Genomic DNA, 15774 nt, shown 5'->3' with positions numbered 1-15774 from the left:
CCTAAGTTGTGTAGTTTCTCCTTGGCAGTTTTCTAGATCTTTACCTTCCATACTACTGATTCTGATTTGCTGCTGTTTTATTTTGAGCTAATTGTCAAAGTGTGCCTAGAAAAGAGTGTAGTTATACAATAGGACAAGTATGTGGAAGCTAGGTGTATAGTATAGAATAATAGATATTATAAGCTTGATATTAATGTTTTTATAATTTCATACCATCCCTGTTTTCTTCTTAATCAGAAACAATGGCAGCTGCAGTAGTTCGATACGAAACAAGAGCAAGAACCAGCAAAACACAATGTTCACCCAAAACACGAATTGACCGAAGGCGCACGCGGATGGACTCAGTTTCTCTTTTGTGTGATACGGATGAGGAAGAGGAATCTTCACATGAGGAGAGTGATGATGAAGAGCCAAGGAGCAGTACCTCAGACGATGAAGAAATGCAGAACACAGCCCATAAAACAGACAGCTCAGATGAGGGTAATGTTATTCGAAGGAAACGCTTATGTTTGAGCAACTTATTGACAGACAGTAACAGCAGTTCAGATAGTGAAATTTATAGCCAACCAGTCAGGAAGTTAAAAGGCAATTCACGTCGTATTTATATACAGGATGTGGATGAAGGCAGTGAGGAGGAGAGAACTTCTGTTACTAATTCCTATGTAAAAAATGAAGATGTCTCGCAAACAGAGAAAGAACTAACAATTGCTCGAAAGAGGAAACGACAGATGGAGCTTGAACGGTTGTCAAAGAAGAAACAGCCTCACTGCACAACCAGTGGTGGCTGTGAGTTATTTGAGGTTTGTTTTCTACAATAATTTATAAATAAAAGACTCATGAACACCGCATACTCTGTTTCCTGTTCCAGGCTCCATCCTCCCTCTTCACTGTTCCAGGCTGAACAGTTTTTAAGTTCTGTTCAACTCCAAGCTGTGCTTCAAACCCCATATCTTCCCCATTCAAGAACCATATGCTTTCAACTCCATGGCCAGGATTTTTAGGATGGCAGGGTCATCCTAACACCAAATCCAAATTGGCTGGAGACATTACTTCTGCCCCTCTCTCTCTCGAGGAAGTCCTGTCTCAGAGAGCTGCTGGCCAATCAGATTATCCGGCAGCTCTCTAGTCCCTCTAGTGCCAGAGCCTAAGCCCTGGGAATCCAAGACCAGGTAAGTCTCAGGGCAGGGAGGAGAGGGGACGTGAGTCTGAACGGAGTGGGGATGTTGGTAGAGAGGCCGGGAGGGTGAGGGAGCCCCCGCAGGGGTCAAACTTATTGGGAGCAGGGGTGCTTTGCTGATGTTAAAAGGGCACTGCTGTTGGAGGCGCTCCTTCCCCGTCCCCTTCCTGCCCAAGACCTGAACATGGTTCATTTCCGGACTTCCCCCTGCCTCTGAACTCCTCCTACCAGCCTGAAAATTGAGGCTGGACAGGAAGTGGACCTTAAGTAGTCATTAATTGGGCACTTAAGGGCCTCAATTGACGTAAGGATTGAGGTCTAGGCCTCTCCTGTCCAAGCGTAAAGTTACAGTGAGGTCGGGGTGGCAGGCTGCCCAGCGAGAAGGCGGTCGAAGAAATTTTATGATCACCCACCGCCTACAAACCCGCTGGCAGGGGAATGTAAAATTCTGTCCCATAGTATTACTACCCCAGTGCTGCCCCTGCCCCTCATTGCTGCCAAAACCATCATACATGCGGTCACCGCTTCCCGACCCACCTAATCCAATTCATTTCTTGTTGACTTTCTATTTTCCACACTTCTTAAACTTTAGCTTGTTCGAAACTCTGCCTCATACATCCTGTTGCGCAAATCACTTGTACTCACCCATCATCTTGTCCTTCCTGACCTACCATGACTTCCCATGTCCAAATTTAAAATTTGCATTCTCATTGCTAAATCCCTCCAAAGCATCACTGCCACCCTATCTCCACAATATCATCTAGCACTTTATACCTTTTTAAGCAATTTTCCTTTGCCTTTGGCCCTTTGCTGTACTAGTGGAGGTAGAACCTTCATTGTCCTGGTTTCTGTACTGTCAAATTTTCTTCCTAAATCCTTTCAGCCCTCTCTTCCTTTCTAAACCTCCTGAAAACCCATTTCCTCAACCAAGCTTTTGACCACCCTTCTAATCTTTTCTGCGTTGGATCAGTGTCCACTCTCCAATTGCATAACTTTTTATTCGATCATGGGATGTGAACCCTGCTAGCAAGGCCAGGATTTATTGCCCAGCCCTTGAGAAGGTGGTGGTGATCCATTTTTGTGAACCACTGAAGTCCATGTGCTGTATAGAAATAGGTACATGGATACATATGTGAGTTGACTTTGGGATATTATTTACACTGAAGGTGCTCTGTAAATGCTAGGGGGTGGTGTTGAAGAAAAATAATAATTAGATTGCTAGAAGGTTTTACTGTACTGTATTCAAAGTTCACTATATATCATTTTCTCTAATTAACTGCAACACAATTTTTCCACCAGTGTCTCACAGTGTGAACTTTGTAAAAGATTGTCTGTAAAAGCTATGAAAATGTTAACTTATATCTCTTTAGATTGCTGATCATAAAAATTCTTTAAAAATGTGACTTAGACGTGTTTTAAAATGTACTGAACATTTTAAATCTCCTACAATTCCCTACATTTATAAATACAATAATTGTACAAGAGTTTCATACAATAAAGAAGATAAATTAAGTAAGTCAAGCACTTTAATAGCTTTTCTAGCTGCAGATACTGTAATTAGAGTTTGGATACATTGTCATAGGCATCCACTCAAGAGAGGCTGCCTATCGTGGACTCCACTGAGGACATATAATTATTTCTTAACATGGTAATGTAGTGACATTTTTTTATGGATAGTCTTTCTTGAAAAGAAGGTTGGCACCACTTTTGTCAGTAAATTAGGGATGAGATGTAGCTTTGTGAGAGTTGCACACATCCTTCCAACAAATTTTAGAAATAAAGCTGCTTATTTTGTATGCAAATGAGTTGGTATTGTAATGACATGATATCATAGAACCTATTTTCCATCATTTCTGCTCATCTGCACTTATCCATACCAGAGACCATTTTATGCAGATGCCCAGGATTGCCAGGTTCATTGAGAATGCAGAAGAACAATGATTCAACTAAATACAGATGTCAAAAAAATTTTTCTCTGTCAGATGCAAAATGTTTTATTTTTTTCTTTGCCATCACCTTTGAATCTTTTGCTTGGTTGCTGTCATTTCCTCTACCTTGTTCCTCCATGTGGCCCAGAGAATTGGGAATTCTCTGTCTTTGCTCCTTGGGAGAAGGGCAGGAATCTTGTTTGATGTCAGGCTAGTGAAGCTGCACTGGAAGCACCCGACAGCCATCCACTGGTAATTTCATACCAGAGAATACAGCCATTGGCTTGATGGAACAGTGTCTGCGGAGGTCTTACTTTCCAAAATGGAACTGCATAGGCACCACTCTGAAGGATTATTAAGGTCTTAGCTGTCCTTAGTGTCTATGCTATAGGGTCATTACAGTCTGGGAACATCTGCAGCATTAGCTAAACAGCTGCACTGATGTATTAAGTAAGTATTAGATGCCATTGTTTGTTCAAACAAGTGATTTTTCTTTTCTCCTTCTGCATAGACAATAGCAGCAGCAGGACATGACATTGCCGTTTTACATAGAGGCAGGATCCCTGAAGAACCAAAGGAGTCATAGGTTATGCCCCCATGGCCCTTTGAGCTGGCTCGCTCGATGCCACCACATATATCTTTCAACCTGCAGCTCATTAGTGACCAGCAAAACAGCATCATTCAAGTTTTTTTTCATTCCTTCATGGGATTTGGGTGTCACTGGCTAGGCCAGCATTTATTGCCCATCCCTAATTGCCTTTGAGAAGGTGATGGTGAGCTGCCTTCTTGAATTGCTGCAGTCCATGTGGTGTAGGTACACCCACAGTGCTGTTAGGAAGGGCGTTCCTGGACTCTGACCCAGCTACAGTGAAGAAACGGTGACATATTCCCAACACAGGATGGTGAATGGCTTGGAGGTGAACTTCCAGGTCATGCTGTTTCCATGTGCCTGTTGCCATTGTCCTTCTAGATGATAGTGGTCGTGGGTTTGGAAGGTTCTGTCTAAGGGGGCTTGGTGAGTTCCTGCAGTGCATCTTGTAGATGGTACATACTGTTGCCACTGTGCGTCGGTGCTGGAGGGAGTGAATGTTTGTGGTTGTGGTGCCAATCAAGTGGGCTGCTTTGTACTGGGTGGTATCAAGTTCCTTGAGTGTTGTTGGTGCTACACTCCTCCATCACAATCCTGACTCATGCCTTGTAGATGCTGGACAGGCTTTTGGGAGTCAGGAGATCAGTTACTCATCACAGGATTCCTAACCTCTGACCTGCTCTTGTAGCTACAGTATTTATATGGGTAGTCCAGTTCAGTTTCTAATCAATGGTAACCCCCAGGCTGTTGATAGTGGGGAATTCAGTGATGGTAATGCCATTGAATGTCAAAGGGGGAATAGTTAGATTCTTTCTTGTTGGAGATGGTCATTGCCTGGCACTTGTGAGGTGCAAATGTGACTTGCCACTTGTCAACCCAAGCCTGGATATTGTCCAGGTCTTGCTGCATTTGGACATGGACTGCTTCAGTATCTGAGGAGTTGCAAATGGTGCTGAACATTGTGCAATCATCAGCAAACATCCCCACTTCTGACCTTATGATGGAAGGAAGGTCATTGATGAAGCAGCTGAAGATGGTTAGGCCTAGGACACTACCCTAAGGAACTCCTGCAGTGATGTCCTGGAGCTGAGATTATTGACCTCCAACAACCACAACCATCTTCCTTTGTGCTAGGCATGACTCCAACCATCAGAGGGTTTTCCCTCTGATTCCAATTGACCCCAGTTTTGCTAGGGCTCCTTGATGCCACACTCGGTCAAATGCTGCCTTGATGTCAAGGGCAGCCAGTCTCACCTCATCTCTGGATTTCAGCTCTTTTGACCATGTTTGAACCAAGGCTGTAATAAGGTCAGGAGCTGAGTGGCCCTGGCGGAACCCAAACTGAGCGTCAGTGAGCAGGTTATTGCTAAGCAAGTGCCACGTGATAGCACTGTTGATGACCCCTTCCATCACTTTACCGATGATGGAGAGTAGACTGATGGGGCAGTAATTGGCTGGGTTGCATTTGTCCTGCCTTTTCTGGACAATTTGCCACATTGCCAGGCAGATGCCAGTGTTGTAGCTGTACTGAAACAACTTGGCTAGGGGCGCGGCAAGTTCTGGAGCACAAGCCTTCAGTCCTATTGCTGGAATAATGTCAGGGCCCATAGTCTTTGCAGTATCCAGTGCCTTAAGCCATTTCTTGATATCACATGGAGTGAATTGCATTGGCTGAAGACTGGCATCTGTGATGCTGGAGACCTCCAGAGGAGGCCGAGATGGATCATCCACTTGGCACTTCTGACTGAAGATTGTAGCAAATGCTTCAGCCTTATCTTTTGCACTGATGTGCTGAGCTCCTCCATCATTGAGGATGGGGATATTTGTGGAGCCTCCTCCATCAGTGAGTTGTTTAATTGCCCACCACCATTCATGACTGGATATGGCAGAACTGTAGAGCTTAGATCTGATCCCATTGGTTGTGGAATTACTTAGCTCTGTCTATCGCTTGCTGCTTGGCACGCAAGTAGTCCTGTGTTATAGCTTCACCAGGTCGACACCTCATTTTTAGGTATGCCTGATGCTGCCCCAGGCATGCCCTCCTGCACTCTTCATTGAAACAGGGTTGATCCCCTGGCTTGATGGTAATGGTAGAGTGGGGGATGTGCCAGGCCATGAGGTTACAGACTGTAGTTGAGCAGAATTCTGCTGCTGCTGATGGCCCACAGCGCCTCGTGGATGCCCAGCCTTGAGTTGCTAGATCTGTTCAAAATCTACCCCATTTAGCATTGTGGTAGTGCCATACCACACGATGGAGGCTATCCACAATGTGAAGACGGAACGGCTCCACAAGGGCTGTGCAGTGGTCACTCCTACTGATACTGTCGTGGACAGATGCATCTGCGGTGAGGATGTGTATATTTTCCCTCACCATCTGCTGCAGACCCAGTCTATCAGCTATGTCCTTTAGGACTTGACCAGCTCAGTCAGTAGTGGTGCTACTGGGCCACTCTTGGTGATGGACATTGAAGTCCCCCATCCAGAGTACATTCTGCACCCTTGCCAACCACAGTGCTTCCTCCAAGTGATGTTCAACATGGGGGAACGTTGATTCATCAGCTGGGGGCGGGCAGTACGTAGTAATCAGCAGGAGATTTCCTTGCCCATGTTTGACCTGATGCCATGAGACTTCATGCGATTTGCAGTTGATGTTGAGGACTCCCTCCCGCCTGTATACAATGGTGCCGCCACATCTGCTCAGTCGATCCTGCTGGTGGGACATGACATACCCAGGGATGGTGATGGTGGTGTCTGGGATATTATCTGTAAGGTATGATTCCGTGAGTATGACTATGTCAGGCTGTTGCTTGACTAGCCTGTGAGACAGCTATCCCAATTTTGGCACTAGCCCCCAGATGTTACTGAGGAGGACTTTGCAGAGTCAACAGGGTTGAGTTTGCTATTGTCATTTCTGGTGCCTAGGTCCATGCCAGGTGGTCTGTCTGGTTTCATTCTTTTTAGACTTTGTAGCAGTTTGATACAACTGAGTGGCTTGCTAGGCCATTTTAGGGTCATCCACATTGCTGTGGGTCTGGAGTCACATATAGGCCAGACCAGGTGAGGACAGCAGATTTCATTCCCTAAAGGGGCATTAGTGAACCAGATGGGTTTTTCCGACAATCGGCATTATTAGCCTTTTAATTCCAGATTTTTTTATCTGCCGTGGTGGGATTTGAACCCATATCTCCAGTACATTACCCTGGGATTAGCAGTCCAGTGACAATACCCCACGCTCATTCTTCTGGGAGTCATTATAATGCATTTATTTAACAGCAACCCACTTGGAACCAGAAAGGTAAATCTGGGTGGCTTCTGGGAGACCAAAACTATCCTCTTCACTTCAGTCACAGCTGGTAATTCCTGTATGGTGCATAACCAGAGATTATCAAATATAACAGTTGAACAGGATCATTCATGTGTCACTGTGAATACAGTTGGGGTCAGGCTGAATAATGTGTGTTGCTATGTTAAATTAATAGCCTGAGTTTTACTTAACTTCATTTAGAATCAGGAAGATATTTCACAGACTTTAATCACAGTGGTTTTATGTGTACTCAGTTACATCTTCTAAGACACTAAATTAATAGAGTAAAATGATAGGATGGATTTATACAGGAATAGATTCATTGTGTAAGTGGCATTAACTCGTGAATCCCTTTGATTTTCAAGATATTGTGATATCTATCTTGTCTGCTCATCAGGAATCAGAAGAAGAGTCTAGGCCATCTTCTCTCTCCGAAGTGGAAAACACCTCTGATACAGAGTGGGAAAATGACAGTTTAAAAGACTTCATTGTTTTTGATGAAAAAGAGCCCCATGTGACAACATCAGGGCAACCCAAATCATCAAAGTCTCTCCTGGCAAAGCATCTTCCAAAGCGTAAGTAATATTGGGATTTCTATTTTCATGAGATTTCTCTTACTAACCTAGTAGAATCAGGAGGCAGGAGATAAATGTCATTAACTCAAGATGGCCACAACACTGACCAATTACATCCTAAATTGAGGTTTAATTCCATGTATTGTTGTTTGCAGAGTTTTGGAGAAAAATTAAATATTCATTTTTTTAAACTGGTTTTTGATTTTCTTATATTTGACTTCATTAAGATGAAATGACTGGAGTAATTTTATGTTTTGCAGGTGATGGCAGTGTTAAGTTTTCTCAAGTTAGATAAGTTTGAGCTAGATGCAGAAATGTTCCAATTTAACACTTGTGAGCAAATAACAATTTAAAAATCAACTCCGACTGATCAAGGACTAATGAACTGTTTTTAAAAACATTGATCTCCTGTGTCATAGACAACTAAATGTGAAATAAAGTGTCTGTATCTTCCTGCAGTATCACCCACTCTCTAATTGCTTCTGAAAATTCTTTCCATTTTGCAGTTTGTCTTTCACTTATCCTGTCTTTCACTCTCATCTTTTCTTCCTTCCTCTCTCACATTTTCTTTTTCTATGGTTTCTGTATCTTTGAAAGTCATTTGACTTATCCTGTCTAGTAGAAACTGATGGTATTGGATTGGATGTCTATTTTACACCCAGCCAGATTTTACTTTTCATTGACTTCATTTCTCAACTGCCTTCTGCAGCTCCAATTCTCTGGGAACTAATGCCTCTATTGTGTAGGACACAGCAGTTGAGTATGATTTAGGAACTCTGTCTGGAACATATTGCAAGTAGCACCAGGAATTGAAGTGTTGCTTAGGGACCCTGATGATAGTTCGATGACTCTCCTCCTGGTGACTTGGCTTGCATTGTGTTTGATTGCTGTGGCACTGTGGGGTTGCAGATTGGTGTCATTAGCCATGGTTGGAGGGGATAGCCCTTAACCCCAAGCAGCCATCAATGAACACCCCAGGTTGAAACAGTGGGGTTACTGTTAACATGCACAAAATGAAGTATTCATGGCAGCTGATTTAGGTGGGAATATTCGCCTCATGCCTAAATTTAGTGAGGAAGGAGTTGAAAGGTACTTTGTGTTTGTTGAGAAAACTGCCACAAAACTAGCTTGCCCATAAGAGAAGTGGATCATTCCTTTGCAAAGTGTCTTAGTAGGGAAAACATTGGATGTTTATTCAAGCCTGTTGGATGAACAGTCTTCAGATTATGAAATGGTTAAAACTGCGGTACCTATTGCTCATGTGCTTCTCCCTGAAGGCTATCAATTAAAATTTTGGCCTTTGAAGAAAAGACAGAATCAAACATTTGTAGAATTTGTTATGGAGAAAGAAATATTGTTTGACTGGCAGTTTTGGTCAATGAAGTTCGAGGAGACTTTTGAGAATGTGAAAGAAGCAATAATAATGGAAGAATTTAGAAAGAGTGTACCGATGGCTATTAGGTCACACCTGGAAGGCCTTGGGATTTTTAAAATAAGGAAAACTAAGGTTCCGGCAGATAGATCCGGTAAATCACATAGGGAGCTATAGGGCAGTAGACCTTCATTTGTAAACTCAAAGGGAAACTGGAGAAATAGGAAGTTTGGGAATTGATTGTGGCTTTAGGGAGAAAGCAGAAACTGTTCCGGTCATTAAAATTGATAGTATAGAGGGATAAAAGCCATGTAAAGAAAGCAGTATGCTTTCACTGCTGTAAGACAAGGTATGTAAAGTGACTAGCTGGAAGCAGAAAGTTAAATCGATGGCAGTAATAGAGATGCATAAGGAGTCTTTGGAAAAGACGGTACCAGTAAAGAAGATGGGTGATCAAACAGTAACATTGAAAGTTCTCATATCAAATCCCCAGTAATGAAATTAACCAATATGGAGGTATTAAAAAATTTGGGTAGAATATTACACCATATTCTAGAGGATTCTCAGGGTGACATAGCCCAAGCTGCTAGAAAATTATGGGTCAGTGTGTATAGTTAGACCAGGGTGAACTTTGCATGACCTTGATGTGGGAAATGCTACGTCCATCAACAATACCCTTACCAACTCAATCCTGGAACATTGGCTCAAGTCAGAGAGTAAATTAAATTTATGCTGGACAATGATATAATTGAACCAAGTCAAAGTATCTGGAGTTCTCCAGTTGTACTGGTACTTAAACCTGATGGATCACTAAGATTCTGCATTGATTACTGAAAAGTTAATGCTGTAACAAAAAAAATACAATTCCTCGACTCAAAAATTGCATTGATAGAGTTGGAAATTCAACTTTGTGAGCAATATAGGTTAGCTAAAATGTTATTGGCAAGTTCCACTAACAAATCAAGCCAAAGAACCCTCTGTTTTCATAACACCAGACAGCCTGTACCAATGTGAGATTATGCCATTTGGAATGAAGAATGCACCACTAACTTTTAAAGATTGACAAACCATGGAATTGCTGGATTACACAAGTGTGTTGTATATGTTGATTACCTATTGGTCTACAGTAACACTTGGGAAGAACGTGTTGAACTATTTGATTAAGCTGATTTGGTGATAAATTTGGTGAAGAGTGAGTTTGCCAAGGCCAAAGTCACCTATTTGGGACATGTCATGGGGAAAGGCCAAGTGTTTCCCAGAGAAGCTAAAGTTCAAGCAATTATGGACTTTCCTGTCCCTAAAACAAAACGGAAAATACCATGGTTTTTCAGACTGTATGGGTTTTACAGGAAGTTTGTCCCGAAGTTCAGTGCTGCAGTCACTCCATTAATGAACTTGCTGAAGAAAAATATAAAAGTTAACCAGACAGAGTGCTGTCGGGCTGCCTTTCAAAGATTAAAGCTGTATTAATAAATGAACCTGTTATGACTGCTCCAAATTTCAATAAATCATTCAAAATAGCTATTGATGCTAGTGATGTAGGAGCGGTGTGCTACAGGGTAACACTATAGAGTATCCTGTCAGTTATATCGCAAGAAAACTGAATACATACCAACACAAATACTCCACAATTGAGAAGGAAACAGTGGCCTGTAACTCCCGAGCTCCAAGGCAGTTTATCTGGGGGGTACCCCAAAGTCTGGGGAAGTTTCCAGATAAGGATTGCACGGCAATTGCCTGGGAAGTGCAGACTTCCAATGGACACTTGCCTTGCACTGGGAACCATCCAAAAATGTGATTTAAATTGCAAACTTCGGATGGTTCCGACTGTCATACAGCAATAGTTACCCAGAGAAAGTTTAGAAGAATTAAAACTACTTCTAGCTTATGGGTTACTATTCTACTAACCACCCCAGACCCCCCAACCACTCCCCACCCCCCCAACCCCGACCCCCCAAGAGACCCCCCCATCCCCTTGACCCCACAGGACTCCCCCGCTACCCCCACTGACTGCACAAACCTCACCCCCCACCCACGGAACACCTGGCCCCCTCCCAACCCTGACCCACTTATCTTACAAACCTACCTTCTCCATGGCTTGAAAGTGACTGGACCTTTAAACTTACCTGCTTTATGGCAGCTGGTGCTGTAAAAAGGGGGTGTGGCCTTCTTGCATCCGATTCTGCAGCCCTCAACAGAAGGCCTCAGGAGTGTACTGCACTACAGAGTTCTCGCCTGGTCTGAGTTGAAAGGCTGGGTGAGAAAGGATTGAAAGGACTTTGAGATAAGAAACTAGGAGCGGAGTAGCAATCTGGCTCTGATTACCGCTCCGCGGAAGTTGAGGCTCATTATGCCTTGTCTGGGCTCTTCAACAATTTGAAATGCATGTTTCAAATAAACAAAGAGAGACATTAATTTACACTGATCATAATTCACTGGGTGTTTTTGGAAAGGTTCTGCAGAAAAAATCTCCAGTTGTATGTAATAAGCTGTTTGTTAAAATGTTTTGGATGATAAGAACTTGTCATATTTTGAAACTGTTGTGAAGATAACCTTACCACAGTAAAGATTTCTTCTTCCCAAGGTGGGGAAATGTGATGGAATCCTTGGTTTCAAACCATCTTTTTTGAGACAGACATTAATTGAAAAGGGAAACTGAGAAAGGAAACTGACCCTTCCAGTTTCTCAGGAAACTAAGACTGAAACTGGGATTGGAAACTAAAACTTCTGGGAGACCGAAGCTTATTCATTGTCCTCGCTTTAAGATGCTCCATTTAACGTTGTTTCCTTTCAAAGCCATTTCGTTTTCTGGGTCTGTTTCTCTGAATTGTGTTGCAATTTCCATTTTTCTGTCATTGTGCGTCGCCATTGGCCTCCTCATTGCACATGTTGCACATGTGTCATCATCCTCAGTGCACGTGTTGCATGTGCATCATTGTCCTCAGTGTGCGTGTTGCACGTCACTGCATGTTGTTGTCCTCAGTACATGCGTTGCGCGTCATCGAATATCGGCTTGTCTAATGTTTATCTGACGTCAGGCCTTGTGACCTGATCAGTGCCATTGCGAAGAAGGGTTTTTGCACCCAAGTGAGCTTTGATTTTTTTAGAAAAACCCAGAGGCAAAGTTCAGAAGAAAGAACACCTATCCAAAGTTTTCTTTTGCAAGCAAAATATTGAAGCCTGGGCTGCTCATCTCTGAAGAACGGCCCATTTCTTGACTTAATTGATTTCAGTTTTGGAACTTTAGGAGTGCCTGCTGTCACAGGAATTATTGAAGCCTGTGAGAGAGAGGCATTTGCTCTGTCACATGAGCAGGGACATGTTATAAAGTGGGTTTTAAACATTTTTATTCTATTCTTAATTCCTGTTGGAAACCTCATCCCTCCCCTGGATGAGGTTTCATAAAAAATCCAAAGGCTGCTTGGCATTTTTGCCTGCCCGCCAACCAAACACTTTTACAGGCAGCGAAAAGTCCTATTTAATTAATTGATTAAGGGCCTTGATAGGCCACTTAATTGTCGGCAGCGTGCTGCCACCTCTCGTGTGCACCTGTCAAGCGAAATATCATGAGAGTGCGTGATGACGTTGGGACGCTCGCCTGACGTCACCGCGCACTGTTTTACTCTCGTTTGGGTCGGGCGCGCGCCTGCCTGATGAGGGAAAAATCCTGCCCATACAGTTAACCTACTTAAGGCTCAAAAGACTTCATTAAGATGTACCAAACGGTATCCAGCACCCTACAACATAGTGGCAGTGAATGGAAAAGCCCCAAATCCCGCAAAAAATGTGTAGAAAAAATAAAATCCTGTGGACTAAAGAAAAATTTGAAGAAGTATTCTGACCAGAAGAAAAGCTCAGGAAGCAGATGTGCAGTGGAAAATTGCCAGGGAAAAGCTTCAAAGAGAGGCTTGGAAGCTGAAGGCAGAAATATAAAATTCTTCACTGCAGCAGAAGACTCTGTAGAATCTTTTGGAAGTCCAGCTTCAATTCCCAGAGGGCAGAGTCAGCAGACCTAGCAGGGGTGAGCTAAACCTTTTAAATTCCAGGATACAGCAAGTCCTGAGAAACTTTTAAATAGTTCAGTGGTCAGAAATTGCCATTTAAAAATTTAGCTGGAGAAAACAGATTCCCGAGCCGGCGCTCAGAGGGAAAAAAAAAATTAATTCTGAGGAATTAGGAGAGCAAAGAGGGGATATGAGAAAGCTCTGGTTGGTAAAAGTAAGGAAAATCCCAAGATATTCTATAAGTATATCAATGGGAAGAGGATAACCAGGGAAAGAGTAGGGCCCATAAGGGACCAAGGGGGAAATCTATGGGTGGAGCCAGAGGACATCGCTAGAGTGCTGTTAACATCCGTGGTTCACATCCGTCTTCACCCAAGAGAATGAGGATGAAGGTATCTAACTCAGGGAGAGAAACTGCGAGGTTCTTAAGCAAATTGATATAGGGAGTGACGAGGTATTGGAGGTTTTGGCAGGCTTAAAAGTGGACAAATCTCCAGGTCCGGTTGATCTGTGTCCCAGAGCACTGAGGGAGGCAAAGGAAGAGATCGCAGGGGCTCTGACCCAAATTTTTAATTCCTCCCTGACCACGGGGGAGGTGCCAGAGGACTGGAGAACAGCTAATGTGGTTCCGCTATTTAAGAAAGGTTGTAGAGATAAGCCAGGGAACTACAGGCCAGTGAGTCTCACGTCAGTGGTAGGGAAACTATTGAAGAAAATTCTGAAGGAGAGAATCTAACTCCACTTGGAAAGGCAAGGTTTGATGAGGGATAGTCAGCATGGCTTTGTCAGAGGGAGGTCATGCCTAACATATTTGGTTGAATTTTTTGAGGTGGTGACCAGGTGTGTAGATGAGGGTAGTGTAGTTGATGTAATTTATATGGATTTCAGCAAAGCTTTTGACAAGGTTCCACATGGGAGCCTTATAAAGAAGGCAAATGCACATGGGATACAGGGTAATTTGATAAGGTGGATTCAAAATTGGCTTAGTTGTAGGAGACAGAGGGTGATGACAGAAGGATGCTTTAGTGACTGGAAGCCAGTGTCCAGTGGTTTATCACAGGGATCTGTGCTGGGTCCCCTATAATTTGTTATTTATATAAACGACATAGATGACTATGTGGGGGGTAGGATTAGTAAGTTTGAGGATGACACAAAGATTGGCCGGGTGGTTGACAGTGAGGTTGAGCGTCTTGGACTACAGGAAGATATAGACGGGATGGTGAAATGGGCAGATAAGTGGCAGATAAAATTTAACCCTGAAAAGTGTGAGGTGATACACTTTGGAAGGAGTAATTTGACAAGGAAGTATTCAATGAATGGCATGACTTTAGGAAGTTCTAAGGAACAAAGGGACCTTGGCGTATGTGTCCATAGATCTCTGAAGGCGGAGGGGCATGTTAGTGGGGTGGTGAAAAAGGCATATGGGGCACTTGCCTTTATCAATTGAGGCATAGATTACAAAAGTAGGGAGGTCATGTTGGAGTTGTATAGAACCTTGGTGAGGCCACAGCTGGAGTACTGTGTGCAGTTCTGGTCGCCACACTATAGGAAGGATGTGATTGCACTGGAAGGGATGCAGAGGAGATTCACCAGGATGTTGCCTGGGATGAAACATTTAAGTTATGAAGAGAGGTTGGATAGACTTGGGTTGTTTTCATTGGAGCAGAGAAGACTGAGGGGCGACCTCATCGAGATGTACAAGATTATGAGGAGCATGGACAGGGTGGATATGGAGCAGCTGTTCCCCTTAGTTGAAGGGTCAGTCACAAGGGGACATAAGTTCAAGGTGAGGGGCAGGAGGTTTAGGGGGGATGTGAGGAAAAGCTTTTTTACCCAGAGGGTGGTGACGGTCTGGAATGCACTGCCTGGGAGGGTGGAGGAGGCGGGTTGCCTCACGTCCTTTAAAAAGTACCTGGATGAGCACTTGGCACGTCATAAGATTCAAGGCCATGGGCCAAGTGCTGGTAAATGGGATTAGGTAGGTAGGTCAGGTGTTTCTCACATGTCGGTGCAGACTCGATGGGCCGAAGGGCCTCTTCTGCACTGTATGACCCTGTGATTCTGTGAATTATGACAAAAGAATCAGCTTTAAAGACCAGCAAAGGTCATGATTGATTGCTTTCGCGACCCTAAAGCAAAGTGCTGAGACGGAGATGTCTGCTGCTAGTTTGATTCAAGCAGCCATTGTTTAAAATTGTTTCAAGGCTGAGTGCAAGTACCATTGCAGCGGAAACTGGCAAACACGGACAAAGCCTTTGTCTTCAAACAAACGGCGGCGCCATCTCGAATTTCAGCACTTCTTAAAGCTGAAACTCCACTTTCAAATTTTTTAACCACGGATCAGAAATCTACTCTTCCAGATCAATTTGGACTTATCCAAAGCCCAGATCAATCTGATAACTGGGGACTTTAGAGAAAAACAATCCTTTGATACAGGATTGCTTCAGATCTGGATGAAAAGACAGAAGTTGAACAAGTTAACACACTGCTTTATTCAGTATGGCTGATGGCGGACGGCATTATTGTTACACAAGGAAAGAATGAATCACCTGCTAAATTTGAAGAAGCACTAAAATCATTTGATGTTTATTTTAACCTAAGAAGTAACAAAATCTTCAAAAGAGCTAAATTTAATAGTGCGTTCAGTAGCCTGGAGAACCTGCCGACTCATTCATTAATGATATGTACAGGGTGGCTGAAGGCTGCGAATACGGAAACCTGAAATCTGAACTTATCAGGGATAGAATCGTTGCAGGAGTAGCAGAAGGCGCACTCTCAGACATGCCACAAGCGAAGGAATATCTAACCCTTGAGAAAGCTATCCA

At 43.4% G+C, this 15774-nt stretch overlaps 1 protein-coding gene across 1 annotated transcript in view; it reads left to right on the top strand.

The window, feature by feature from the left end:
- The window catches only part of ccdc82 (coiled-coil domain containing 82), a 105774-nt gene that overhangs the window by 14550 nt on the left and 75450 nt on the right, over positions 1-15774 (top strand). The window contains exons 2-3 of the mRNA XM_078545812.1: positions 238-800; positions 7396-7573. Of these exons, the coding sequence (XP_078401938.1) occupies positions 243-800; positions 7396-7573 (736 nt within the window). The 5' untranslated portion in view covers positions 238-242. The remainder of the gene's footprint in view (positions 1-237; positions 801-7395; positions 7574-15774) is intronic.

Source organism: Cetorhinus maximus, chromosome 7 (genome assembly GCF_964194155.1).
Source record: "Cetorhinus maximus chromosome 7, sCetMax3.hap1.1, whole genome shotgun sequence".
Taxonomy (NCBI): domain Eukaryota; kingdom Metazoa; phylum Chordata; class Chondrichthyes; order Lamniformes; family Cetorhinidae; genus Cetorhinus; species Cetorhinus maximus.
Note: the sequence above shows the minus strand (reverse complement) of the source record. Positions and strands in the feature narration are given on the sequence as shown.